Here is a 27,919-nt window from a genome sequence, read left to right as displayed (position 1 = left end):
TTATGTACAGGAATGTGAGCACTTTCTCAAGAACACACAGAGCAGTTATTATCACATGTATCAATGTAAAACTGAAGGCAAATTCTATATGAAGTATCTAGGTGAATTAATCATATTGTATAATGAATAGTATCTTACAGTATATAGTCTATATTTGTATTTCTGCTTATGAATATTCATATGTAATACACTGTCTAACATTGCATGTGATAAGATAGTCCATTGATTTAGACGACAAGCAAACAGTGGCTCGTGGCTCCTTTGTTTTCTAGATATTGTGGCACACAGGTCTTCACAATGACCCCGCTGCCTGTGGAGGACTGGCCATGAGTAATTCCACCCTGACTGTATCTATTTCCAGCAGCTATGAGGCTTCAATTCTTCAGTAGCCCTCCCTTACTCCATCTGTATTAGTCTGTTTTCATGCTGCTGATAAAGACATACCCAAGACTGGGAAGAAAAAGAGGTTTAATGGACTTATGGTTCCACGTGGCTGGGGAGGCCTCACAATCATGGTGGAAGGCAAGGAGGAGCAGGTCATGTCTTACATGGATGGCAGCAGGGAGAAAGAGAGCATGTGCAGGGGAACTCCCCCTTATAAAACTGTCAAATCTCGTGAGACTTATTCGCTATGATGAGAACAGCACAGGAAAGACCTGCCTCTGTGGTTCAATTACCTCCCACCAGGTCCCTCCCACAACATGTAGGAATTCAACTGAGATTTGGGTGGGGACACAGCCAACCATATCACCATCCCGCCATGGAGCACTTGATTTTTTCTTTTTTTTTTTTTGAGACGGAGTCTCGCTTTGTCACCTGGACTGGAGTGCAGTGGCGCGATCTCGGCTCACTGCAAGCTCCGCCTCCCGAGTTCACGCCATTCTCCTATCTCAGCCTCCTGAGTAGCTGGGACTACAGGAGCCCGCCACCACGCCTGGCTAATTTTTTTTTTTTTAAATTTTTAGTAGAGACAGGGTTTCACCGTGTCAGCCAGGATGGTCTCGATCTCCTGACCTCGTGATCCACCCGTCTCGGCCTCCCAAAGTGCTGGGATTACAGGCGTGAGCCACCGTGCCCGACCAGAGCACTTGATTTTTAAAATAGAATTTGTCTTATCTCTAGGCTGATGCCAAGCTACACACTAAAACCCAGTTTTCTGCAGGATATCCTCAGGCCCTGGGGATTCTGTTCTCAGCTGATGTGACTGCTTCTACCAAACGCAACCTGTAAGTGACGTGACCCCTGCCCACACCCACCTCCTACCCCCAACTCCTAGACTTCTATAAAAACACACAGGCGAGAACAACGGCCTCAGCTGGCTGGGAGCGCAGGAGTGTTGAGGACCCTGATCTGAGTCCAGGATGATGAAGAGGTCTCCACACGTTGGTAACAGAAACAGAAAGAAGCTGGAAATCCTTTAAATGATACTACAAAAACACCATCACCCCAAACACAGTTATCAACAGCATTACTAATATCTTAAGCTTTATATTTAGAGATTCTAAAATTTTTACAGGGACCAGTTTGCCATGCATGCACACACCCCCTCCGTGTTAAAAAATCAGGGTTATGCAGAGACCTGATAATTTCCTTTAGGACAAAGTGAAAAGAAAAAAGACTCAAAATTTACAACGAGCCTGCCCCATTCTCTTCCAACATGGTACATCCTGCAGCACTGGCCACACCATACCAACAAGAAGGACCCTGCCCTATTTCCTTCCAACGTAGTGCCTCCTGCGGCACTGACTACACCATAAAAACAGGAAGGAGCCTGCTCCATTCACTTACAACATGTGGCTCCTGTGGTAATGAGTAGATCATACAAACAAGAAGGGGCTTGCCCCATCCTCTTCCAACTGGTACATCCTGCGGCACAGACTACACCATGCAAACAAGAAGGAGCCTGCTCCATTCACTTACAACATGTGGCTCCTGTGGCATTGACCACATCATACAAACAAGAAGTCCGGGTGTGGCATTAGCTGCACCACACAAACGAGAAGCAGCCTGCCCCCTCCTCTTTCAACAAGGTAGCTTCTGCAGCACCGACTACACCATACAAACAAAAAGTCCAGGTGAAATGGCAAAAGAAAATCATTCTTTTCCACTACTTGTTAAGTAATTTTATGTGATATGTCCTAGGCAATTAGGAAAATACCAACAAAGGAAAAGCAAGCCTTAGAAACCCTGCCATCCATTTGTGACATGCAGACATCACACCATAAAGCAAGAGAACTAGTAGAAATGAATGAGTTTTAAAATCTACCGTTTCAACATTTAGAATTTCAAAAGTTAATTCCAAATAACATTTGTCTTAAAGACGTCATTGCAGCCAACACCCAAAGGTCACTTGGAAATACAGCAGAGCGGGCAGCAGTGGTGGGTGAGGGACAAGAAACGACCTTCAGGAAGGAACAAGCGAGCAGGAAGAGAAAACACTGCGCCTTCGAGTTAGAAACAAAAGGAAGAAACACAATGAAAACAAAAGCCAAACGCGATCAGAAGGAAACATGGGTGAAATTTCAGACGATAAAAGGGAAATGCTTAATGCGAGATTTAATTATCCGAAACCTTTTGAGGAACGTTGGTGAGCCTCAAACATAAAAATCCAAACTCACTGCAGAGGACCCACATGCCCTTCATAATTGGAATTAAAAATGCATCATCTGACCCAGCAAGGATATAGAGGCAAAGCTTAATCACCAGAATTAATCAAAAGGAATATAAATTCTCTGAATTAAAAATCATGTATCAGAAACAAATATCTGCCTTAATTCTTTAATCCCATATGTGAAAAACCAAAGCAAACCTAACCAAAACAAATGCTAAACATGTTGACTGGAAGTTGCAATGACAATTCTAAAAGATATTCAGATTTTTAGGATCACATAAGGAAGCCCACGTATTAATATGTTCTATAAGATTAATGTGTTCTATAAGATATAATATATACCATCAGGACAGCCATATGGTGATGTGCTGAGAATATCGACTGGGGACCTCCTGCATGGAGTATTAAGCTGTTAAGCTAAAAATTTCACCTGACATAGCCGACACACTAGTCAAGAAATGATCAAAAGAAACGCAACCAAACCCAGGCCAGAGAGCTAGTGCCATGCAAGGACACGGTCACAGTCTCTCTGGGTGCCTGGAGAGGCCAGGTCACCTCCCCTGGGGCAGGAAGGGTCCTAGTGAGTCGGCACCAGCCCAGGCAAGGATGGGAAGGTGTGGGTGGGGAACCAGGTGCTGGTGACCGAGAGGGACGCTGACGTGGCTTAGGAGACTGCTGGAGGGGAACTTAGCAACTTAGTGGGTGTGGGGAAGCTCTGGGAACTCAGGGCTGAGCAAGGCAAAAGTTAGGACCAGGGGAGACAGAGACACACACATGTTTTTGGGGTGGCTCTTGGGCACAGGTGCAGAAGAGGGGACATCCCTCAAGGCAGGGGACCATCCAGAGGCTAAGATGAGGGACCGCCACCCAGATGGGGAGGATGGCGAGGAACTCACGGTGGGGCATCAGGGGGTCTCTGCGTCTGATGACATTACTCAGCAACATGGTGAGGTGGAGGGGGAGTCTCCGGGCAGGCAACTCCAGCGGCAGCAGCGACCTGGGGTCTGATGACCACGAGGCTGTATCTTACCAATGGCCTGAGATACTGGGAGAGGTTTTGTGGAAGACACAAAGAGGTAGGCTCCAAGTGGCTAAAAATCGCTGTTTGGGCTGTTTTTATCAAAACTGGGCATGAATAAATTTGAGCTTGGTCCTAGGAGGCTTTGGCACTAACAGGTCTCAGCCTGCAGAGAAAATAAACCACCCAGGGCCAAGGGGCAGGGGTCCTCTGAGGCTCACTTTTATAACAACAAGTGAGACACTAACGATTTCTGAGCAGATGTTTTATTTTTGGTGGAATACAATGCGTGAAGACTTGAACATAGCGAACTTTAGATCCAGATGCTGTAAATTCTTAATGAAAACTGTAGCCGTCACCACAGAAGGAGAGAAACCAGCTCGGATCTCAGTGTCCCCAGATCACGGCTGCCAGGGCCAACGTCATTGTACGGTCAGCAGAGATTCTCCCAGGAGCATCACTGGAGCTCACTCAGCAGCAGGGGCAGAGGCTCCTGAGACAGCAGCAGGGCCTCTAGGAAGGGCCAAGCAGGAACTCATTGGTGCTGGCTGAGGCCCTGGTCTTGAGGTTGTTAAATTGTAAACTGAAGCACAATACATTTTTTAAAGAGTTTTGTTTTGTTTTGTTTTGTTTTTGAGTGAACAGTGATTTATGAATGAGGAAGCACCAAACCAAAGAAAGGTTCAGGCTCTATTGCAGGACCCAGGGGGAGGCTTTGAAATCCATTCAGAGAGCAGCCCCGCCCCCACATCTCCAACACCACTGTCCCCAGGAATCCCCACCCTGAACGTGCATCTGCAGGTTAGACCCCACCTTGCCCTGCTGAAGACCCTGCTCCTCCCCGTGTAGTCCAAGCCATCTCTGCTCTGGCCTCTGGCTCGACAGTGTACCTGCCCCATTCCCTCCTCCATCCAGGCCCGGTCCCTCCAGCTGTGTATCCCACCAGCCACTTCAGTGCCCCCATACTCCCAGGCATCACCTCCTGTGCATCCTTTGTCTACACCTATGTCTTCCACCGAGCTCTGAGGACAGGACACGTGCCGTCTCCACCTCTGACCCCGCTTCCATGCGTGAGCACAGGCACCCCAGGCTTCAGGGGAGGAGGGGTGGACAGCAGACTCCTGTGTGGTCCTGACCCATCTCCGCGTTCAGCACAGGCTGCCTCTTCCAGCTGGGGCTCCACGGTCCTCAGATCCGGTCCTTACACATAGCCAGGTTATGCGTTCCTGCTGTGGGCTTTACAGACAAGCTCTTACAGCTCAAAGAATTGAAATAAATTGCCCTCTGATAAGTGGTGATCCCAGGTCTGAAATCCAGGGCTGTCCAGTTGCAAAGCTGTTGTTCTTAACCATCATCGACCCAGGACGCCGATTCCTGTTCATTGTCCCAGAGCCCCTGCCCTCTGTCTCAGGACACTGCCTGTCCAGGCCAGGGCTCTGCCTGGGTCCTGCTGATTCCTCTCTCACGGGGTCGGCGGGGACGGGGCATCTTCCTTCTGGCCTCAGCACACCCAGCAGCGAGGAGCTCGAGTCCCTTTGAGGAGCTCTTCCATGCTAAGCACCTTTGCTGCCTGCATCGGTGGACATCAAGCCTGCAGCCATCCTGACAAAGCCTCCAGGTGACCACGGGGTGTATTATTGCCCACAGACCCCACAGGCGCCACAATCGCAGCTGCTCTCCCTCTGCCCCTCTGTGTGCCAAAGGCTGCGTGTTTCTGCCCAAACGTGTCTTGCTCTTTCTGGCCTTTGCAAAGCCCTCTCCTCTACCCTGTGGCCCATTTGAGAAATCCCCACTCATCCTTTAAGATTTGGCTCACTTCTGTATCACTTTCTTCAGAAAACCAGTCTGAACCCCAGACTGAATCACATGCCTCTGTGTGTGGCCAAAGCTCCTGTCTACCTCCTGCCACCGTGGACCAGAGGAGGTGGGCAGTTGCCACTGTTGGGCAGATCTGAACTCACTCTGAGTGCAGTGGGGACTTGGGTTGGGGGCATTGAGAAGGAGGGTGCTGAGATGGTGTTGGCCACAACACGAAGCGTGAACGGGGAAAGCAACAGTTAAACTAGGAGAACCAGTGAGGGGGCCACCACGTGATGGCAGCCGGCTGGTTATTTTGGCTTCAGCTAAGGTGACAGGGAGTGGAGAGCACTCACTTTGGAGGTAAAAGTGACAGTCTTGGGGGTGCATTGGAAACAACGGGTAGGGGAGTTAGTGAAATCAAGAATGGAACCTAAACATATGGCTTGAGTTATTAGGTGAACGGCGGTGGAATTTGTGGGGTTAGGAAGTTAAGAGTGACCTAGAAGCACCTATGGAAGCGGCGTTGTGGCTGGGAATGATGGTGCGGTTCAGCATGCTGCTTGAGGCACCACCGGGTGTGCAAGAGGCCACGTCAGGGAGGCCAAGGACAGGAACCAGGGGCTCAGGGGTGGGTACAGATCCACCAGTCATGGTAGAGGCTCCTTTATCATGGCACCTAGTCATGTTCAGATGCAACTTTCATGAGAAGATTAAGAAAATCCACAAACAATACCTATTGTTGCAAGCTCCTGTGATGAGCCTGTATTTGTTTGCCAGGCACGTGTTTGGGCATTTTGGGGGCAGCATGTAAGGGAGACATCCGGACATGTTTGCAATGATGCTCAGCAGATCTTCTGATAAAGCATCTGTGAAAAATGGAAAACCGTGAATTCTGTGCTTGTAACCACAAATCCACCCAATAAATACTCTACGGCAGTCTCAAAAGTGGCTCCAGCATCTGAATTTGGGATTCATATGTAACTGGGGTCATTGTTTTTGAGAACATCTGCTTTCTCCCTTTACCTCAAGTACTCACTCACTTAATTCTCTTGAGCTTCCTTATTGCTGGAAATGCGGGGTTTTTAAAATTTATTTTTGCTCTGTGATCTTTCAGAAAAGCAATCTAAAAGCTCTCAGCCCCCAGGGGGATAAGCCAGCAAGTAACTTCGCAGTTACCATCAACCCTCACTGAGCACATCTCCGGGGCTCATTCATCACAATTGCACAGTGAGGCTTGTGTGCCTAGTAACGGCCCTAGTGCTTTAGAAGACAGTGAGGAGTAGAATTTATCCCGAACCCTAATGTAGAAAAAAATCTTGCCTTGATGAAGATGGTACGCTTATCTACAAAACCTTTCATTTTCCTTTGTATTGATTTTGGTTCCCTTGTAAATCTTTCCAGATGAGACGAGAGCCCATAAAACTATTTCCTGTTTTTTTTTTTGGATCAATTCTGTCACTATAATTTATATGTTATTCAACAAATCAAAGTGAGAGTGACTTTATTGTCTATTAGTAGAGGTAATCATCGATTACTTCTCCAAGACAGTTTATATAAATCTTTGAGGATAATGCTACAAAACTTGGATTAACCAGATACTAGTGAAATTGAGATATTCAATAGAAAAAAAAAAAGCCAGGAAGGAATGCATTCCATTTTCAGATATGAGAGAAACAAACTAGTCTTTCAATCATGAATGCTCACTAACAGGCCAATGGGAATGGCTCTATGGGAACAGTTAAGCAAACCTCGGACTGCAGTGTGCATTCAGTTAGTGGAGGAATAGGCATTCCTCAAAAAGCTGAGCACAGATTCTTCTTGACAGGAATGTCCTCAAGCAGATGCTTGCAGACAACAAATCATGTGCAATAGAAAAGAACCATTAGGTTATAGTCACGTAATACACAAGACCAACGTGAAGCAGCAGCCTAGAAGGATAGGCACTGACATTTAATGGAGTCCTGGCTTGGTGATGAAGTAATGGGAAACCTTTTTACATTCCTCGCGTTCTAAATTTTCTAGATGGGCTATGCTTACAATGGAAATCATTTAAAAATATTCTAAATTATGGAGTCCTTAAGTTCTGTGTTATAGCCTGGACCAAATACCTCAGCCTATTCTCCTAAACATTTATGTCTACAGACCCAGCAATGAGCATGTGGCTCTAAAGCATGGACCAGAAAGACCCACATCTTCTGGCGTCAGGAACTGCCATTTCCATAGGAGGCCCTGATAGGACAGTGGACAGGACAGTGGACCAAGAGTTCTTAGAAACATCGTTCAGCCACATGGTTTGAAAGAAAGGACATTTCAAATGAATCTTAGCTTGCTGTGAAGTTAATTAAACTTCACTGTTAAGTTTAGGATTTGAGAATTCTGGTTAATACTGGTTTAGCCAAGTTTGTCTTATTCTAAAAGCTAAGTAAACCAGCACCAAATTGATCTATAGCTAGTTAGAAGGAATAACTCAGAGGCCAAGTAGCTCATGGCACTGCACAGAAAAAATTATTGATTAATTAAAAAGACATTTCGCTTACTTGCTCCCCATCATAAGCAGCACCAATATGCCTTTTGGCTGCCTGCATTACCATCTCAGTATCTTATGTTCATAGAGTGCTTTAGAGCTGAAGAAATAATGACATTTGCTCCTGGTTTATGCGTTGGTCTTCTGACAGCCAGCGGAGTGAGCAGTGCTACTGTCCTCATGTTAGAGATGAGTCAATTGGCTCTCAAAGGTCCTAGGTAGCTCTGCTAAGGCAACAGTAACTCGGGGAAGATGGGGCTCCCTGCAACACGCTGCCTCACACATGAAGTCCTTTCATTGAAGAGGTTTTATGAATGAGCTCGCCAAGTTTTAACTAAGAGGGGGGCTATGGGGAAAATTCCTAAATTATTTTATACCATACAAACGGATGTTTAGCTTATTGAGCTCGTTTTCAAATTTGATTTGAATTGGAGAGAGACAGCTATTTTCCGGAGTAACAAAAAGAAGATACTGAGACTGTTTGGTAAGCATTTTAAAAATTGCAGCTCGTATGTTTTGCTCGGTCTCAAGTAAAAAACACGCCCTCAAGTAAAAAACATGCCCTGAACGAGCAGCCCCTGGACAAAATCAAGGCATCCTCCCTCAGGAGTTGCAGCTTCTCAGTGGGGAGGGGGTGCCCGTTACCGGTTGGATGCTGTGATTGTTGAATTTTCAGGTTGACTTTTCTTTTCATCGCTTGTATTGATGTTTCCATTATCTCTGCTGCTCGGGCAATCTCTCTGCTAGTTGGCTCAGGAAGTTTGGAAAAAGACAGAAGCTGATGTGGGGAAAGGATTTCTCTTTTTTTGAGGTTTCTATGGCACATAAAGAAGATATAAAACAGATTATTTGTCTGTGGTAGCTTTGGCACTTAATTACGAATTAATTAAGCAGACATTTATTGAGTAACTACTGTGTTCCAGACAATATGCCGGGCACTGCGGGGTGTGCACAGGGAAAACACGCACAGTCGCTGTTCACGGGGTCGTTGGGTTTAGGAACAGGAATAGGGTGTAGGTGATGCATCAGTATTGAATGATGAGGAAAATGGCAAATCCTTGCCCTTTGCAAAACTGCCGTATCAGAGTGAATTGGATTCTCATAACAATTGCTGACAGGCCATCACATCCAAACCAAGATATGATTTGTTTATGTCCCAGCTAATGAAACAGGAGACTGGGGAGTGCACGGCCCTGCCCTGATCTCAGAGCCAATGCCTGCCGAGGCTGCCTGTGTCCCAGCTCCAACTTCTTCGCTTCCCACTCCAGTGCAGAGCATCTCCTCAGTGCAGCCTCACAATGGGGCAGCAAAGCTGTTCACAGTGAGAGCTAAACACACTGTCACAGAGGAAGAAACACGTGAAGCCTGCCTCACCTGCAGGCCTCCCCTCACCCACAGGCCTCCCCTCACCCCCAGGCCTCCCCTCACCTGCATCCCCTCACCTTGCAGGGCCTCCCCATCACCCCAGCCTCCCCTCCACCTGCAGGCCTCCCCTCACCCCCAGCCTTCCCCTCACCCCCAGGCCTCACCGCCACCTGCAGGTCTCTCCTCACCTGCAGGCCTCCCCTCACCCCAGGCCTCACTCCACCTGCAGGTCTCCCCTCACCCCCAGGCCTCCCCTCACCTGCAGGCCTCACTCCACCTGCAGGTCTCTCCTCCCCCACAGGCCTCCCCTCACCTGCAGGACTCACCCCACCTGCAGGCCTTCCCTCACTCCTGGTCTCCCACACAGGCACCTGGCCTTTTTAGATTCCCAGCAGCAGCAGCTACAGGGAACCAATCCAAGGTTTCACAGTTGACCTGCCTACTAGCATTTGGGAACCTGGGGAACCTGGAGAGAAAGGACAGAGGTGACCTTTGCAACAATGCTGCCAACACCTGGGTGGATCAGAGCATTGTCCAAGCACCTGCAAAGTGGAATTACTGAGTCCCCAGGACCCAAGGGAGGACTACATCAGGTTCACCATCCTTCTTGCCTGAGGGTTGAGTCAATCACCTTTGACAGCAAAGCTGGCAGGGCCAGGCCCCAAAGGAGAAGCAGAGTGACCACAGCGGACTACGCTCTGGGGGCTCCAGACAGCTGCCCTGGCTGAGTCGTCTGCCGTGGGGCCTCTCCAGCTGACAGGAGGCCAGCACTGCCCAAGTGACCATGGGAGGTGTGCGAGTGTCAGAGGCCAGGCAGAACTATGGAGCTGGCAGGAGAACCTCCTTCCCTCTGCAAGTTAGACATGAGGCTCAGGACTCAGAAGCACCCACTGTGGCTTTGGGAAAAGTGACCTAGTTGTTCTCTTCAGTTGTTCTGCCATAATTAAATGGATTGTTTATATTTTTGTTTATTAATAATAACCCCAAAATACATAGTGCTTATTAGTGAACATAAAGTTTCAGGTGCTGTGCTAAGAACTTGTATTCCTTCCATAGTTAATAATATTGAATACTAAAAACAAATGTGCTAAGAGAGATTGTAAGTGCTCTCACCACACGTAGACACCAATCACTATGGAAGGTGATGGGGACGTTAATTTTGTTTGACGACAGTGATCATTTCATTATGTATCAAAACATCATTTTGCAAATCTGAGATATATACAATAAAAATAAAAATTGTTAAAGCTTACATATTAAGCTGTTTTTGAGTTGCTCTAAAGAAATACTTGAGACTGGGTAATTTATAAAGAAAAGGGATTTAATTGGCTCAAAGTTCTGCAGGCTGTGCAAACATGGACCCAGCACCCGCTTGGCTTATGAGGAGGCCTCGGAAGCCACAATCATGGTGGAAGGTGCAGCAGGAGCAGGTGCCTCACATGGTGAGAGAAGGAGCAAGAGGTCAGGCAGGCAGGTGCCACACAGTGTAAAACAACCACGTCTCACATGGACCTCTTGGGCGAGAACTGACTCATCACCAAGAGGCTAAGGCTAAACCATTCATAAGGGGTTTGCCCTCGTGATCCGCTCGCCTCTCACCAGGCCTCATCTCCAACATCAGGAATCACATTTTAACATGAGATTTGAGGGAAAAAGCATCCACACCATATCCTTCTACCCTGTTCCCCCGAATCCCATGTCTTTCTCACATTCCAAAATACAATTACGCCTTTGCAACAGTCCCCCAAAGTTTTAATTTATTCCGGCATTAACTCAAAAGTCCCAAGTCCAAAGTCTCATCTGGAGATGAGGTCCTTCTACCTATGAGCCTCTGGGATTAAAAAAAAAAAAACAGTTACATGTTTCCAAGATACAACGGTGGCACCAGCATTGGGTATATTTTTCCATTCTAAAAGGGAGAAATCAGTCAACAGAAAGGGTTGATAGGCCCCACACCAGTCTACGCTCAGTAGACAATTCGATAAATCTTAAAGCTCCAAAACAATCTCCTTTGACCCTGTGTCCTGTACCCTGGTGTGAGGAATGGACTCCCAAGGCCTTGGGCAGCTCTGCCCTGTGGCTTCCTTGAACACAGCCCACCTGGCTGCTCTCATGGTTTGGAGTTGAGCACTTGAGGCTTTTTCAGGCACAGGGTGCAAGCTGCTGGTGGATCTACCATTCTGGGGTCTGCAGGGTGATGGCCTCCTTCTCACAGCTCCATTAAGCAGTGTCTCAGTGGGCACTCTGTGTGGGGGCTCCAACCTCGTATTTCCCCTCAGCATGGCCCTACTAGAGTCACTCTGAGAGGGCTTTGCCCCTGAAGTAGGCTTCTGCCTGGCCACCTAGGCTTGTTCATGCATTCTCTGAAATCCAGGGAAAGCCACCAAGTCTCCTTAACTCTTGCATTCTGTGAGCCTGAAGGCTGAACACCATGTGAAAGCTATAGACACTTACGGCTTGGACTGTTCAAGCTGTGGCTTGAGTAGTACCTGGGCCCCTCTGAGCCAAGCCCAGAGCCAGAGCAGCTGGGATACAGGGATCTGTGTCCCCGGGCTGCGCAGGACAAAGAGGCCCAAGGTCTAGACTCTGAAGCCATTCTTTCCTCCTAGATCTCTGGGCTTGTGATGGGAGGGGCTGTCCTGAGGACTTACAACATGCTTTCTTCCAGGCCCTTTTCCTGTTGTCTTGGATAGTAGCACTCAGCTCCCTTTTAGTCATGCTAATCTCTCTAGCAAATGGTTACTCCAGCAACCCCCCTTTAATTCCTTCCCTGAAAACAGGCTCTTGTTTTCTATCACATGGGTAGGCTGCGAATTTTCCCAATGTTTATGCTCTGCTTCCCTTTTAAATGTAAGTTCCAAACACAAATCATTTCTTTGCTCTCATATCTGATGGTTGGTTGTTAGAAGCAGTTAGACCACCCCTTGAATGCTTTGCTGGATAGAAATTTATTCTGCCAGATACTCCAAGTCATCACTCTTAAGTACAAACTTCCACAGATCCCCAGGACTTGGACACAATGCAGCCAAGCTCTTTGCTAAGGCATAACACAGGTGACCTCTGCCTCCAGTTCCCAGTAAGTTCCTCATTTCCATCCGAGACCATGTCAGCCTGGCCTTCACTGTCCTTATTTCTAGCAGCATTTTGGTTACAGTCATTTGGCAAGTCTCTAGGAAGTTCTAAACTTTCCCTTGTCTTTCTATCTTCTTCTGAGCCCTCCAAACTCTTCCAACCCCTGCCATTACACAGTTCCAAAGCCACTGCTACAATTTCAGGTGTCTTTATAGAAACACTGCACTCCTCAGTGCCAGTTTTCTGTATGAGGCCATTTTCACGTTGCTGTAAAGAAATACCCGAGATTTGGTAATTTACGCAGAAAAGAAAAGAAGTTCAATTGGCTCACGGTTCTTCTGGCTATATAAGCATTGCTCCTGCACCTGCCTGGCTTCTGGTGAGGGCTTCAGGAAGCTGACAACTATGGCAGAAGTTGGATGGGGAGTGGACGGGTCCCGGAGCAAGAGAGTAGAGTGGGGGAGGTGCCACAGACTTTTAAACAACCAGATCTCATGTGAACTAACTGAGCAAAAACTCCCTTATCACCAAGGGGATGGGGCAAATCAGTCACTCAGGAGGGATCCGCCCCCAGGCTCCGGTTCTTCTCAGCAGGCTCCACCTCCAACACTGGGAATCCCATTTCAGCATGAGATTTGGGGGACGCACATCCAAACCATATCAGCTTGTGAGACAAATACAATAATTACGCCCATTTTATAGATGAGGAAATTAATTCATTGAAAATTAAGTAGCTTGCACCACATAGACATCCAGTGAATGACAGAGACAACAGTAAGATACAAAAATTATACACATGCATAATGTATCTTAGAAATAACTTCATGTACATACAAATGCATGTGATATTTAACTTAAAATATACAATAGATGTGTTTTAGATCTGCTGACATGTTTGTAAAAGGTACTATATAGTCATGAACTTTGAGGACACTGAGATTGTAGCTACTTATAACTAACACATTAGCCAGCCACAGTTCATGGATGTCAGCCAAAGACAGAAGATGCCTGGCCCAGACGCAAGTGACATTGTCAGTCGCAGCAGCTGCGGCAGAGCCAGAGCGTAGGCACCTGGGCAGGTTCCCCAGGACTCACCATGGTAGAGAGGATAGCAACCCTCCCAAAACGCATGCTTTCCTTGCAGACATTTATCTAAAATCTATCTGAGCAAGACATTTGGCTAATAGGAAGAATGAGAATTCTCTGGAGATCTGAAGAGGCCAACGGTGCTCCTTTTGATGAAATCTACTCTCTGCCCCTAGAACAACACCTGCACCCACTCGAGGGCTCACTGTTGCATCCCTTCTTTTGCCTGGCACCCATGGGACAATGGTCTGGACCCAAAAGGGATACATCAGGAAAGCAGCGGTCTGGGAAACTGATCCCAGCTCCTGAGCGTGACCTGGAGGGATCTGGGAAACTGATCCCAGCTCCTGAGCGTGACCTGGAGGGGTCTGGGAAACTGATCCCAGCTCCTGAGCATGACCTAGAGGGTATTGCCCAGCAGGTGCCCTGGATGGGTACCCAGGCCACGCTGCCCATACCAGCCCTTCCTGTCCCTGCAGCTGCCATGCAGCTCAGAGGGCTCTCTCTCGCTGACTGGTCACTTTCCCATCATGTCCACGTTCTGCAGAGCCCAGCCTGCAGGCAGCTCAGTTCAGAAGAGCCTGGAGAGCTGCTTCAACCCCACAACAAGCCACAGTCTGCTCTGTTCATCTACTGCCATTTCCCAGGGGCCGCAGCCATGGCTCATTCCGGACACAGACGCAATCTGCAGCCCAGGCCAGGACTGCATGTTACTTTAAGACCTCAGTTTCAGAACATAAGCAAGGTATTACTAGGTGACACTTGCAGGCTCTTAATTGCAGCAAAATATCTGAAAACCAAACTCAGGGGAACTTTGACTCTAGCTGGTTTTGCATTCTTAAGGTGAAGAGCCCACACAGAGCCATGCACCATATGTGTGTTCCCACGAATTCTCCAGATCACTCTCGGTTCGGGGACACTATCCAGTAGCTTCATTTGATTAAATAAAAATGCTCCTTTAGCTGTTCTGTCTGCTGCCCCAGGAATGCCCAGAGCGTTTCACTGTGAACAGTAAACAGACTAAAATGGTATCACCAATCTAGGTGCAGATGGTCCAGACTGAATACACCCTGGAACTCACAGCGAATACTGGAAATGGTCCCTGAATGCTAAAAAGGAATGAGTTTACTGCTCAAGGAATGTGAGCCTGGACAGACCATGGGCTGAGTAACTGAGACTGATGGGAACATTTGGTGTCTCGGCCTCTGGTCTCCCGGACCCAGAGCCTCATGCAGACACTTCTTCCATCTATGCTGAAATTATAAAATTACGAAGCGGAGAAAGGAAGGGAGTTGCTCCCACTCTCATGGCAGGTGGAGGGGGCAGATCTGCAGTGCCCGCTCTCTGCCATGGTGAGAGAAAAGCACACTGCCCTGTCCCAGGGGTGCCTGCCAGGTCGAGGGCACACTCACCCCCACCCCCACACACTCATAGGGCACACTCACCCCTGCCCCCACACTACCAGCCACACCTGGCCAGGCGGCCCAGACACAATGGATGGGCAGATCCTGCCCCTGCCTACCTCCCTCACAGGGTCTGGCTGCTGCAGGTGAACCTGGTTGCTGATGCAGCCTGGGCCACAGGCCCCGGAACCCTCCGCTGCCTCCCTGGAGGTTGTATCTTCCTCCAGAATACACCGCACATTCTCCAGATTCTCCAGTCAAACAGGGGTGCTCTTCCCCAGAGCCCGGGCCCGCACGCTCGCCGCACAGCGTAAAGATCCGGGTCCCCAGGCACAGGGCCCCCCTCCTTCGACGCAGCCCCTCCTGTGTGCAGCCTGCCTGGTCTCCTTTCCATTGCTCTGTGGGAGCGAGTGCAAACACTAAAACTCTGGCTCCATCTACCTTGGGAGCAAAGTCCTCCGTCCCTGGCCCCGTGCTATCCAGGTAAGCGAGGCGATGAGTGAGGGGTAGGGTGGCCTCAGAGGCTCCCTTTTGTAAACACTTCCATGGGCAGGCTCTGTGCTTTCCTATCACTTTCCAAAAGCCTGGGGCCACGCCACTGTCCACGAGCGAGTGGAAGAAATGACTTAGGCACACTCTAGCTTCTGACATAATTATTTAGAGAAGTTATTTTTTTTCCTTTTCGGCTCTAAAGTAACTAGATGTGTTTTGAAGGATAAAAGTGTTTTATTATGATTAAAACTTTTACTCAAAGTCAGTTCTCTAACCAGCCAACCATCATGTTTCCTGATGATCCGTAATAAATTCATCCCTAAATGAGGTGCCCCCTTCAGGTGTCTGTCTTTACACAAGGAACACGGACTTCTGAGAATATGAAATGATCTAACTCATCTCTGTATCCCAGCATCTAGAACAATGACTGTTCCATAGTAGAAACAGTATTTCTTAATTTTTCCAGTAGTCTCCCCAGCTGACATCTCTCCTGGGCTTCCCTCACTCTAATGCATCCTTAGGATCAAGGCATTGATTTCAAAAGGGCCCTGTTAACATGCAATTTGTACACCAAAAATAACATTCTAATGTCCTCGCCTAACCACCTGAGTGGACCCCGCCTCTCGGCCAAGGGCATTCCAAAGTTAGTCTGAAAAGCTGGTTCAGGCCGTGATGGAAGGTGGTGAGTCAGACACGCCTCCATCTACCCCTCCAGCATTGACACCTTAAGTCTGGTAAGAAGCATTCATGATCTCTTCTCTGTGAAGCTCATGAAACCTTGGTATCCACAATCCCTTCACATAACCCAGACATTCCTTCCTACTGATGATAATTCTTTCCACTGATTTTTGCCAATCAGAAAACTGTTAACATCTACTTATGACCTGGAGACTCCTCACCATGCAAATCTGACACGTTTTGACGCATGTCTTCTGTCTCTCTAAGATGTGTAAAAGCAAGCTGTGCCCCAGCCATCTTGGGCAGGTGTCCTCAGGACCTCCTGACACTGTGTTACAGGCACATCCTTAGCCTTGTTAAAATAAACGTTCTACGTGGATTGAGATCTGTCTTAGATACTCGGGTTCACAAATTGTTACTAAGAGAGCAGCACACACTTCTTACTACGCACTTGGTATCCGCCCCCACTGCCATGTCTTCCCCAGGAATTCTTGCCCATTTTAGACTTACTAAAGTGTGCATGAGTTTCTGAGAAATAGTGGTTCTCTTTCTTTTCCCTTCGATTCAATTTTTAGAAAATAAATAATAATTTGTTTTCAGCCAATATGAATAATAAGGTGTTTTTCTGGCTGGAATAATAGAAATTTGGAATAAATTAACTGCTGTCTTTTGATATTTTGTATCTTGAGAACTTATATAATTATTTGTCAACTTCCTACAAAATAATAAGCTTGGGAGGACAAACCGCTTTACAGGTTTTTTGTTTTTCTTTTCTTTTTCTAGACAGGTAATATGAGACCACAATATTCTTAATAGTGGTGTCTGTTATATAATGACAAATGCTAATTATTTCAAAAATGGAAGAGAGCCCCATTTAATTCTTTATCCTATGCCCCAAGTTATGTTACAGTTACATCACACCACCAAAGATCTGGGATCTAGGTCTCCCTTTTCCTCTTTAATCTGTCCTAGCCCTTGAGGAGAGAGTCTGGTTTCACTATCAGGACGTCAGCCTCTAGTGTCTTTTAATCAGGATATATGTAATTGCTGACTGGATCACGGTGCTTTTCCTCTGTGTCTTGCTAAAGAAAGAATTGGATATTAAATACCATTTCTATCCTCTGCTTGCACATGACACTGGGGAAGTAAATTAACGATGGGAAGCTTCAGGTTTTCATTTGCAATTGTGAATATTAGGCCACACGTGTGCAGATGTTGGGGAGGACGTGCCCGTAGGTGGCATTCGGGGCGGTGGCCCCTCCCCAGGGCTCACCTCTGCATCGTGGCGTACATGGCAGCGTCCACCAGGCGCTTGCTTTCCTCCAAGACGCTGGCGACATGAGACTCCTCAGGCTTTCCTACAGAAGAGAATAGCACACAGTCAAAGCACGATGACGGTTCGGGATTCACTGGCAGTGTTGCTTTGTTGCTCAAGCCCATCTGGCTGTGGTGATGCCCACGTGGCTTCCGGGGCAGGCAGGCAACCAGGTCCGCGGGTGGCTTCCCCTCCACGGGCCTTCACTTCCTTGCTAGGGAGGAGCGTCCCTCCCCCTGCATGGAGCTGCCTGGAGAATGGGATGAGAGAGCTACTCACCTAATTTCTCACTTGTCCAAACCACTTCAAATGATTCTGAATAACTTTCGTTCTGAACATTTATCACTGGTTACCTGAGCTAGTGGTAAAGTTGATAATAATTTGCCTATATTAATTTGTGTACTTAATGAAAGATAAAATAATTCCAATATACCAGCAGTTTCCAATGAAAACACTCCTGTGTTATTTGTTTTAGCACCTGGAATGTTTAAGAGGTTAAAATCCCATTCCTGGGTAACAACGTGAAGTTCCAGACGGGTAACAGGAAGATGGCAAGTGCTTCCGGCCATATTCACACGTCAGTCCTGTCACTAAATTCACCTGTGTAGCATCAATACTCCACCAAAGGAATGAATTGGTTCCTAAAAGCAAATAGAAGTCCCTGAAGGGGACATCAGGCTCTCGCTCTCCCCATGGCCCAACGTGGCACCTGCAAGAGGTCGGCCCAGGAGAGGCAAATGCACGAGGTCAGCCCAGGAGAGGCGACTGCAGCGCCTCTCAAGGCTTCAGCCCCAAGTGCCTTCCATGCTCGTCCCCACCCAAGGAGCAAACAAATTCCCCACCATCCCTTCTTCCTGCTCCCTCTGCCCTGCTCCGTCTGTTCCGTTGTCTACCCCGTTTCTTACAGTGTGATACAACAAAGTTAAGAAAACCTCCATGATGGATCTCTGTTGGGGTCTGGGATGAGTAACCAGTGGTTAAGCACTTGGGGCAGAGGGTGACCTCTCAGGGTTGGGCAGAGAGCAATGAACAGAGCCCCGCCGGTGTGGGGCTCCCTGGGGCCAGGGTGGGAGGGAGGGAGGGGCACCCAGTATGGGCTCACAGCTCCACCAGGGCCCCGCAGCACAGTCGTCAGAGCTGTGGGCTGTGGGTGTGGAGTCTGAACAGGGGACCCGGTTTCATGCCAGCATGTGCATGCTTGGGAAAGTGTGATGTGGAACGGATGCCACCGGGAGTGAGTAGGAGCCGAAAAAGGAGGGGTGGCCTGGGCATCGCAGGACCGGTGGCAGGTGTGGACCTCAAGGACCAGCATTCCGGGCTTTATGGTGATTTCTTTCAGCTCTCAAGAGCAAGGGAACCTCCTATTCCCACAAAAGCTTGAGATATAAGACACTTGGAATTTTCGTTTATTTTCCTCATATTTCCTTCTAAACCCACTGCAACTGCCTGGGCAACTCAACTCACATTTAGTATTCTGAGGTCAGTCACGGCCGCTTACTTGCCAAATGCAGTAACCACCCCCCAGGACTCTGGGGCTTTTGGGATATTGCCGGAATTCTCAAGTGGCAGAGCGGTGACGGCCATGGGCTCTGGAGTGAGACAAATCAATCTCCGAGTGACGCAGCAGACCACTTCACTTGGCGCAGTTTTCTCTCCTAGCAGCAGAGTTACATGGCAGGATAGTTTCAGAGAGAAGTTTGCACAGCTCTTGGCTGAGGGCCTGGCAAGTGCGCAGAGTTACGTCTTAGGATGGTTTTAGAGAGAAGTTTGCACAGCTTTTGGCTGAGGGCCTGGCAAGCCTCAGTGCTCCCGTCCGTTGTGCCTTCTGCTTTCAGTTTCTGGCCGCTCCCTGTCTCAGCCTCGGTCACCTTGGCTCTCTTCCCTCCACGGTCTCCCTCCCGTGAATGTCACCACAGGTGCATTTCTGGCTCCTCTGATCTTTGCCGTCTCCTCTCACCCTCCTTTCATCCTCACCCAAACACCCGTTTTCAACTTGAACTTCTCTCCCGAGTCACGCCATCCTCCTCTGTTCCCCACTGGGGCGAATTAACAGCCTGAAATAACCACCCTGCCAGCTCAAGTCCCCAGGCCAGAAACCCAGCCATGGCTTTCCTTGCCTTTCATTCACCATGTTGTGTTGATTTCCCCATAATATCTCTGGAAGAACGTCCTGCTCCTGCCTGGCCCTTGCCAGTCTCCCTTTCTACTGCCTTAGTACAAGGAGCTCTCGACTGTCTCCTGCACTGATCTCTCCCCCATCCTTCTGTCCCTCCTGCGGTCACCCAAGTGACCTTTCTAAAACAAGGCCTGCTTGTGCCTGTGCCTTTGATGGAAGCATCTGAAGGTTCCTGATGCCCACGGAATTGCGTGCAGGTCCTCCTCAGAATCCAGGACTTCCACAACCTGCCCAAGACCCATCTCCATGTTGCAGAGCTGTGGATGTAAAACACAATTTATCCTTCATCTCATAAAATTGTCAGTCTCAAGCTCCCAGGTCTTCCTTTATGAAATTTTGATCCTGCTGATCTTTAGGTACCAGAAAAAGAAAATTAGCTCTGTCACTCACAGCACCTGTGTTTATGCATCCTGTCACTGAGAGCTTCTTCAGGGCTCTGCAAAGTTCTGCGCTATTCACGGCCAAGACCAAAGGCTGGTTTTCAGCAGGCACTTGACAATTATTTAAGAACCAAATGATGAAATATAAAGAAACATGCTTATCTTTCCCTACTATGCCTGGAAATGGCAGTTTCTAGAGAGATCATTCCTTGTTATTGACAAATATTAATATATTGTTATTTAAGTTTAACGGATCACATGTTGCTTAGTCTCTAGTTTCTTTCCTTATTGTGAAATATTTTACAAAATTAAAACATTTTTATAGGCGTGCAGATTATTATTGTCTTTTAAGTTTCATAAAATAAATCCATTTTTGTACTGAAAACTCCCATCAGAGACACATAATTCTCATCAGATAGTCTCAAGCCTCTGCTGGAACCGGTGGTGTTTTCATTGTTTAGGTTAACTACTTCTTGGCTGAACAGAGGTGACCGACGTCCCTCCGTAGGGGAGGAAGAAACCTTTTCTCTCCCAGGATCTTAGGTTAATTTTCTGGGGCATTGTAAATTATACTGACAAAAGGTAGAGTCACTAGAGGAAAACACACAGGGGGTTCTTAACCTGGCCTCCTGCTCCCACGAGGGAGCCCCCTGAGCCCCCCAAGATGGAAACTTGGACGGACAGTTAGAACTCGGCTGCACAGCCCCTCAACAAAAGGACAATCATTTTCCAAGAAGCTGCAAGACCAAAGCAAAGGACTTTGAGCTCCCGGGAAACACACTGTGAGGAGGCCTGTCTGGGGCAACTACAGGAAGGGAGGCCAGGGCTGCAGAGGTTTGCCACACAAAAGCCTCTGGGACTGGTTCCAGGCTGAGGGCCTGGGGTCCCCCGTGATGAATTTCCGTCCTTTCTGCTGGAGAGGGAAAGGGACACTTTTGCGGATTTATGTTCTACTTTTAGGCAAACAGAGGGAGGGCAGATGGCTTTTCCTTTATCTGCTGCTTCTCAGTTTCCATCAGCTCACATTAGCTTTCCTGCCACCAGGGAGCTGGGGTAGCTGGCTCTGACCCCCGTGCCATCGTTAGCTCTGCAGCTGCCCTTCCTTGGTTCCCAGTAGTCCCAGGGAAAGGGCGTTGGATGCAAGGACCATAGACTTAGGGAGTCTGAACCTGAACTTTATTTTTTTCAGAACTGAACACTGAATTCTAGAGAGTCATGGGACTTAATTACTTGCTCTGGAGAAGCTGCCAACTGCTCTCCGCCTGCGCCTTCTCAAGATTGCTCCTGCTCTGAGAGGCGCATGGCACGGTTCCCCCAAATTCTCCTTTATGCATATTCATATTGGTCATAAAAGAGGTGGGATTCAGGGACACATTCGGCAAGAACATACTATATTTCAGAAAGAAGAAGGAAGTTGCCTTGTTCCAAAGGCTGTTTATGTAAAAAAAAACCTATATATATATATATAACTACCTATATATATATTTATATATTATATATAATATATATATATGAAAGCCAAAATTCTTCTCTAAAACCATAAGCCCCCAGGGCCAGAGCTTTGCCCCTAATTCTAAGCGCTGGATTCCTGTTTAGAATTGTGTGTTGATTCTCACTTTAATCATTGCTGTTTGTTGCAATTTAATGAACTGGAATAAGGTTTGCCAACTTTCCTTTTAAAACAAATTCACTCATTAGGCTAGCTTCCCAAATTTTCCCAGTCTGCAGGCAGCGCCTCTGCTTCCCGTTGTTCATTTGCATCTTGTTTTCTTTTAACAGCTATAACTTGTGGAACATTTGCCATAAAGATAATTGCACATAAATCTTGATTTTGCAGAAATGCTGGAATGCCACTCAGCCTGCAAGGGGATGAACACTCGGTTCAGGGTTTTAGGGGAGGGACTGGTAGCAAAAACTTCTCTTAGACAACAATGGTCATGCACAGACTTTGGAGGGAAAATGAAATCGTTTTCCATTTTCAAAGACTCTTATTACAGAATTTTCAGGTGCTGAAGTTTATTTCTCTTTGTGCTTTGACCCTAGGGGGTCCTGCTCTGGAACAAGAGTCTCTCCTGCACCCACCCACTCTGAGCACCGGCCGAGATCATTCCCTTCTAATTCCACCTTCCTAAGGTTTACAGACAAGTTGATACAACCTAAACTCTATCCAGGACTGATGCTTTTCTTTCTCTCTCTGTTTTTTTTAGATAGATTCTCACCTTGTCACCTAGGCAGGAGTGCAGTGATGTGATCTCGACTCACTGCAACCTCCACCTCCTGGGTTCAACTGATTCTTGTGCCTCGGCCTCCCAAGTAGCTGGGATGACAGGTGGGTAGCACCACGTCCAGCTAGTTGTTATTTTTTTGCATTTTTAGTAGAGATGGGGATTTGCCATGTTGGTCAGGCTGGTCTTCAACTCCTAGCCTCAAGTGATCTTCCTGCCTCGGCCTCCCAAAGTGTTGGGATTACAGATGTGAGTCATGACACTGGCCTGATACTTTCACTGAGTACTTATCATCAAGCTTCAAGTATGAGGATGTGTGTTGGTTCTCTGTAAAGACCTGGGATTTGAGGCTGAGTGGCCACAGCCTTGCTGCTGCTGAGACTTCCAGACCTCTACGTTTTGATCTGTAAAAGGAGTGCCTGCCTGAGCCACCCACCAGGCAGGACCCCCTGGAGCACCATCTGCTTATGGTGTGACCATGTGTGGTCCGGGGGAGCCTGGATCCTCTTGGCCCTGCCACTGGCTGCTCTTTGGCTTGTCCTGCACAGAGGCTGGGGAGCAGGCCAAGGGTTTTGCTTCACATGGCTGTGAGCACAGGTGACATAAACCCACACACCATCATCGGGTATCATCATTTTCCAAATGGATTTAAAGCTGCAAAACAACTATTAAAGGATGGAAAACTGAAGTACTGTGAGACACATGTTTTTTCAGTAACTCATTTATATTTCAAGCAAATAATAAGTCAGCTTGGAAACACTGGAGCGGGCAGAATGATGTGCCCAGTGTGTGGTGTAGCTGTCAGCTGCTGTCCTGTGCACTCATGATGTATCAACCAAAAGTTTAAGCAAAAGGAAAAGGTCAAATCTCTCAGAGATGGAAAACAATTTTAAAACTGCTTTAGCAAAAGTTGTGGATACTGCATTCCTGATAACGACTTGCTCATAACTAGCTCTTGACTTCTAACATGTTTTACTTTGGTTTTATACAACCAGGTCCTTAGTAAGTATGAAATAAAATAACAAATTAATTAATTTACAAACCATTGGCTGAACATCTAGCATGTTCTGGGTGATAGAGTGACTGATTTATTCTTGGAAGATGCAAAATCACTTTTTCCTGAGGTTCTTTATATTGTGACTCAGTTTTGTGTGTGTGTGTGTGTGTGTGTGTTTTCCAGGGCACTGCATTCATTGCTTTAAATGGAGTATCTCATTCTTGCTCATGAATAACGATTATGATGGGTAATTTTCCAGTGTTCTCCACCTGCAGGTGAGGGACAGGAATTGGGGGTGAGTAGCTCATCCTTGGTGCATGGATGGAAGCTGGCAGGGAGAGGCTCCACGACTTCCCTGATCTCAGAGTGGGCAGTGACTGGCACGTCCTGGGGGCTGGGGAGGGAGAATGTTTTAAGGACTCTACGAGTCTGTTACGGACTTCATTGCAGCTCCTAATATGGTTGTGAAGTCCTGAGATGCAGAAACATTGGGATAAAATGTGGCCCCCAGCAGAAGGCTGGGCTGGGTGTGGCTGGGAGCAGTGAGGACTCCAGAGTCTGTGACCCTGAACTACAGACAAGGCTCCAGTCCTGGGAAAGGCCGGCGAGGGCAGAGGTGCTAGTGCTGTGCCACAGCCCTGAGACTGTGTGCAGAGGCCCAGGGACCTGCCCAGTGAGATGTCACCTGCTCCAGGGGCTGCAGGACTGTGTCCAGAGGCCCAGGGACCTGCCCAGTGAGGTGTCACCCGCTCGCAGGGCCAGGAGTGTCCGTGGGGTGAAATGTCCAGGCAAACGCCCCTGCAGTGTTCGCTCCAGTGAAACCTGTTCTCAGGGTTTGGGACTTCATTTATTTTATCAAAAGAAAAGCAAAGAGTTTGATCTGTGATTATTTTAATCACTGCATCTTGGTAGCTTTCTTAACTTGTTTTCACATAGTAGCACACTGATTCCAGAAAATACATCACAGAAGTTATTTAAGAAAAAATAATTCTGTAGCAAAGGAAGAAAAACACTCCCAAAGAATTTATTTTTTTCAAATATATGAATAGGTAAAAGTGAAAATTTTCTATTGTGTTATCCAAGGAAAATCAGCTCTTTTTAAAAGAAAGAAATGTACAGTATTTTAGTCCTTCTAAAATCAAGAATTACAATTTTTTTCTTAAGCATAACAAAGCCTACGCTACAGGGGTCTAAACTGACTCTCGGGAGCCACCATTATGCCCTCTATTTTAGTAAGTGTGAAAAATCACTTTATAAGGCCAGAAGACCACAATGTATTTGCTACTTACCCCAAAGGAGTTCTTTGCCTCTCGAGATGAAAGGGAAGAAGGCTTCTGTGCAGGCCATAACCAGTGTGACAGCCAGGACAGCCAGCGCTCTCATTCTAAAATTAACGGAAGGAAACAGAGTGTGCAACATAAGCACTGACGAGGCCATGAGAACCACTGTGGCCGGTCTCCTTGCTGAGCGGCTCCCCCACTGACTCCACGCAGCCTCCACCGCGGTGAGCGACCTTCACAGGCCTGGGGTCTGCGAGACCAGTCACCCTTCATGTCAGGAGGTGCACAGAAGCTGCAGTGCTGAGCAGGCCTCCCAGGCCCTGATTATCCAAAACAGAGTTTTATGTTTGGCAGCTCCAGTTGCCAAAATATCTCAGTAACAACCTATTTAAATTTTTGGTAATGTCAAATAGTATAACATTACTGGGAATAATTATTGGGAATGAAAAAAATCTGTTTTCCCTAATGTATCTATGTGGCAAAAAGTGAGTACTATGAGAAATCTAGGCCTTATAAAAGTGATAAATAAAACCCCTAGATGCCTATTGAATTTCTTAAAGCATTCTTATATCCATAAAATGATTTCAGAATTACAGTTAAGACAAAACAGAAGATTTAAAATTTGTCATTTCTACTTTCAAATCCTTTTTTCTCTTAGGCTTTCTGTGACTATTTTTGAGCCACTAATTTTGTTAAGCAGGATAGCACCAGTGAGTCCGTGCTGACGGGAATGTGTCTCAGCAGACGATGATCTAGGAATCGACCCTACAGGACCCACATGTTCCAGCGGAGGTCATTGCAAACAGCACTCATCAGTCAGTCAGTCAGCCTTGCTGGGAGACGCTACCCACACCTGCCATAATGGCCCAAATTACAGCCTCTCTTGGACCAGTTTACAAGTTCCAGTGATGGATTTCTCTTAGAAAATGGAAAAATAAAAATTTTACAACCTGACCTTTTTTCTCTTCTCAGCCAACTGCACTGTTGGGTACTTTCTGCGGCTGTAGCTCTTCTGAAATGTGCACCTCAATTGCCTTCCAGGGACTTGGTTACCCACCTTATAAACCGACTCCATGCTCTGATACCCCGTGAAGATGCTAGGAAGTGGAGTGGCGCCCGTTCTTCGTGGGAACAGAATGTCTGCGGGCTTTGTTGTGTTTGCACCAGGCTTCTTGTGTGTCCTGACTGGTCAGAAACAAACTGCCCTGTCATCGGGGTCCACATGTGGTCCAACCTCTGACCGTATGAGTTAGGAATAAGAGGGAAAAAATTATACAGGGAGAAAGAATAAACCAACTAAATCCACCCTTGTGACACTTACATTTTCCTCCCTCTTATTTTCACAGTTAAATACCCTGTGAAAAAGGGGCTGTTAGTCTCCCGAGGATTGGGTTGGGTGCAGCTCCCGGGCCCACCGATGACTCGCTCTACAACTCTGAGCCTGTTGCTTTCTGTCCCTGAAAACCAGTTTTCTTATCATTAAGAGGTGAATAAACTACACTTTTTCCCAGTTTGTTGAGGTGAAAAATGAGCACAGTCCAGCGTGTGTTCACCAGCACGCAGACATTCTCCCTCAATCCACATCACAACCCATCAAAAGAGTCCCCACAAAGCCAGAGATGCCCAGTAGGAAGGTCACCACGATTGCATTCTCAACACTGGGAGATGACGTGTCTTCACGGTTGATCTGCTTTCAGGCTGTATCTCATCATGAAAATGATAAAATAACGTGTCTTCAATGACCCGCTCCTGAGACTCTGAGCCTCTTCATGCCCCCGGAAGTCCTTTGCATTTCTACTTTGTGAAAATCATCTTCATCTTTCTCCTCTCTTTCCCCCTCTCCAAATGTGACTGATGCTTCCTCTAGGTAAGTTGAAAGTAAATGCTTAAACATGATGCAAAGGCTTCCAAATATTAGACTGTTTGTTAGAAGATCTTCCGAAGCCTAAGAACGTGATGATTTGCCTTTAAAAGATAACATTCTCCCCTCAATCATCATCACGCACCCATCAAATGGGTGGAGATAACAAATGAGTTAGACAAGCTCTGAAGAGCAGGGAGATCAGTCAACAGTGATATAATCCCTCCATGCACCCTGAGCATGGTCACTAGGAGGGTGGGGTTTGGACAGAGAGGAAGGACCAGACTTGGTGGCTCAGTAAGGAGGATTCCATGGCTCAATGATGAGTTATTGTTGGGAACAGAAGAAAAGCAGAGCCTCTGAAGATTCAGCTATTCTTGGTTTGATGCTTGAGCAAGTGAAAATCTCATGTACTAACCCTGGGAAGGCCAGAGAAGAAGGCAGACTGGCTATGAAAAGCAAAGCAGCAGCAGGCTCAGGCTTGGAATTGTGTTGGAAGTGTCCATGGCACAGGCGGGCAGTGAGCTCTTGGGCATGTGGAAATGTACTTTCAGCCATTGGGTGGAGTCCAGCTTACAGAGACACATTTGGGAGTCCTGAGGGGGATACAGTGTGGACTGTGAGTGAATGGGATTCTTCTTGGGAGAACGTGGATGGAAAAGACGTCAAGAGTAGCTCAGAGCACTAGCGGGATGCAGTCTCCGAGCCTGTGACTGCACCTGCATGGCAAAAGGGGCTTTGCGGATGGGATTCAGTAAAGATTTTGAGGTGGGGAGATTAACCTGGATTATCCACTGGTCTTCGTGTTAGTGCATAGCTCCCTACAAGACAAAGGTGGGAAATTCTGTGGGGGAGAAAGAGGGAAGTGATGATGGAAGCTGGGATTGGAGGGCCGTGGCCATGAGCCTCCAGCAACTGGAGAAGGCCAGGAGCAGGGCCTCTGGGGCCTCCAGGCACAACCCGCACTGTCCCTGGGCCTTGCTGCCAAAGGCTCATTTGGATCTGTGACCTCTGGAGCTGATGGAGGAAAGCCACTAAGCGTGTGGCCCTCTGTTAAGGCATTCACAGGAAATTCACACAGCCAGAAAGGTGGGTGGTAAAACGAGACAGTGTGGGGCAAATACTCAAGGAAGAGTTTGGAGAAGAGAGCATTAAAATGTAAATTAAATACTGACTGGACGCTCTTTTCATCACAGAAGGACACTTGAAAAGGCCGAGTGCCGATGGAGACCTGGGGAGAAGAAGGGGTTTGCGCGCACGGCTAGGGGAGGCCGAGCCGACACGTCACCTCTCCAGGGCGTTTTGTAGCCTCTCCTCTAAGTTGCTCTTACCAAGTGACCCTGCACAAATATAAGAAACACATCTATCATTTGAAAATACATATTTTAGCTAGATTACATGATGTGCTTATTTTAATACTAATTAAACAGTATGAATAATGCATCAAGTACAATGGAAGCTGTTACACTGGAAACGTTGAGAGGTGAGCGGAGGAAAGTCTGAGAATGGCGGGTTTGGAGCAGGCCCACTGGACGGCACACGTTTTGGAGAAAGAGGACGGGGGAGTTGGGAAGGAAGATTTCTGCAGGGAGAAATGGAAAACCCAAGGGTGTCACATAATGGAAGAATGAAAGAG

General features: G+C 47.4%; 1 protein-coding gene across 6 annotated transcripts in view; it reads right to left on the bottom strand.

Moving 5' to 3' along the window:
• TPO (thyroid peroxidase) overlaps window positions 1-25,461 on the bottom strand; it is a 101,970-nt gene extending 76,509 nt beyond the window's left edge. For 2 of the 6 annotated variants that reach the window (XM_017860281.1, XM_017860285.1), the window contains exons 1-5: window positions 25,378-25,461; window positions 24,432-24,526; window positions 17,323-17,407; window positions 8,599-8,768; window positions 6,163-6,295 (exon numbers count right to left, since the gene is read on the bottom strand). In XM_017860281.1, the coding sequence (XP_017715770.1) occupies window positions 6,163-6,295; window positions 8,599-8,768; window positions 17,323-17,407; window positions 24,432-24,525 (482 nt within the window). In that variant the 5' untranslated portion in view covers window position 24,526; window positions 25,378-25,461. Of the gene's footprint in view, window positions 1-6,162; window positions 6,296-8,598; window positions 8,769-17,322; window positions 17,408-24,431; window positions 24,527-25,372 lie in introns of those variants that run through there. The other 4 variants (XM_017860282.1, XM_017860284.1, XM_017860283.1 and 1 more) reach the window with 2 other exon arrangements.
• Between the last annotated feature and the right edge of the window lie 2,458 nt (window positions 25,462-27,919).

This window comes from Rhinopithecus bieti, unplaced genomic scaffold (assembly GCF_001698545.2).
Source record: "Rhinopithecus bieti isolate Rb0 unplaced genomic scaffold, ASM169854v2 scaffold_51905, whole genome shotgun sequence".
In the NCBI taxonomy this organism is placed as follows: Eukaryota; Metazoa; Chordata; class Mammalia; order Primates; family Cercopithecidae; genus Rhinopithecus; species Rhinopithecus bieti.
Note: the sequence above shows the minus strand (reverse complement) of the source record. Positions and strands in the feature narration are given on the sequence as shown.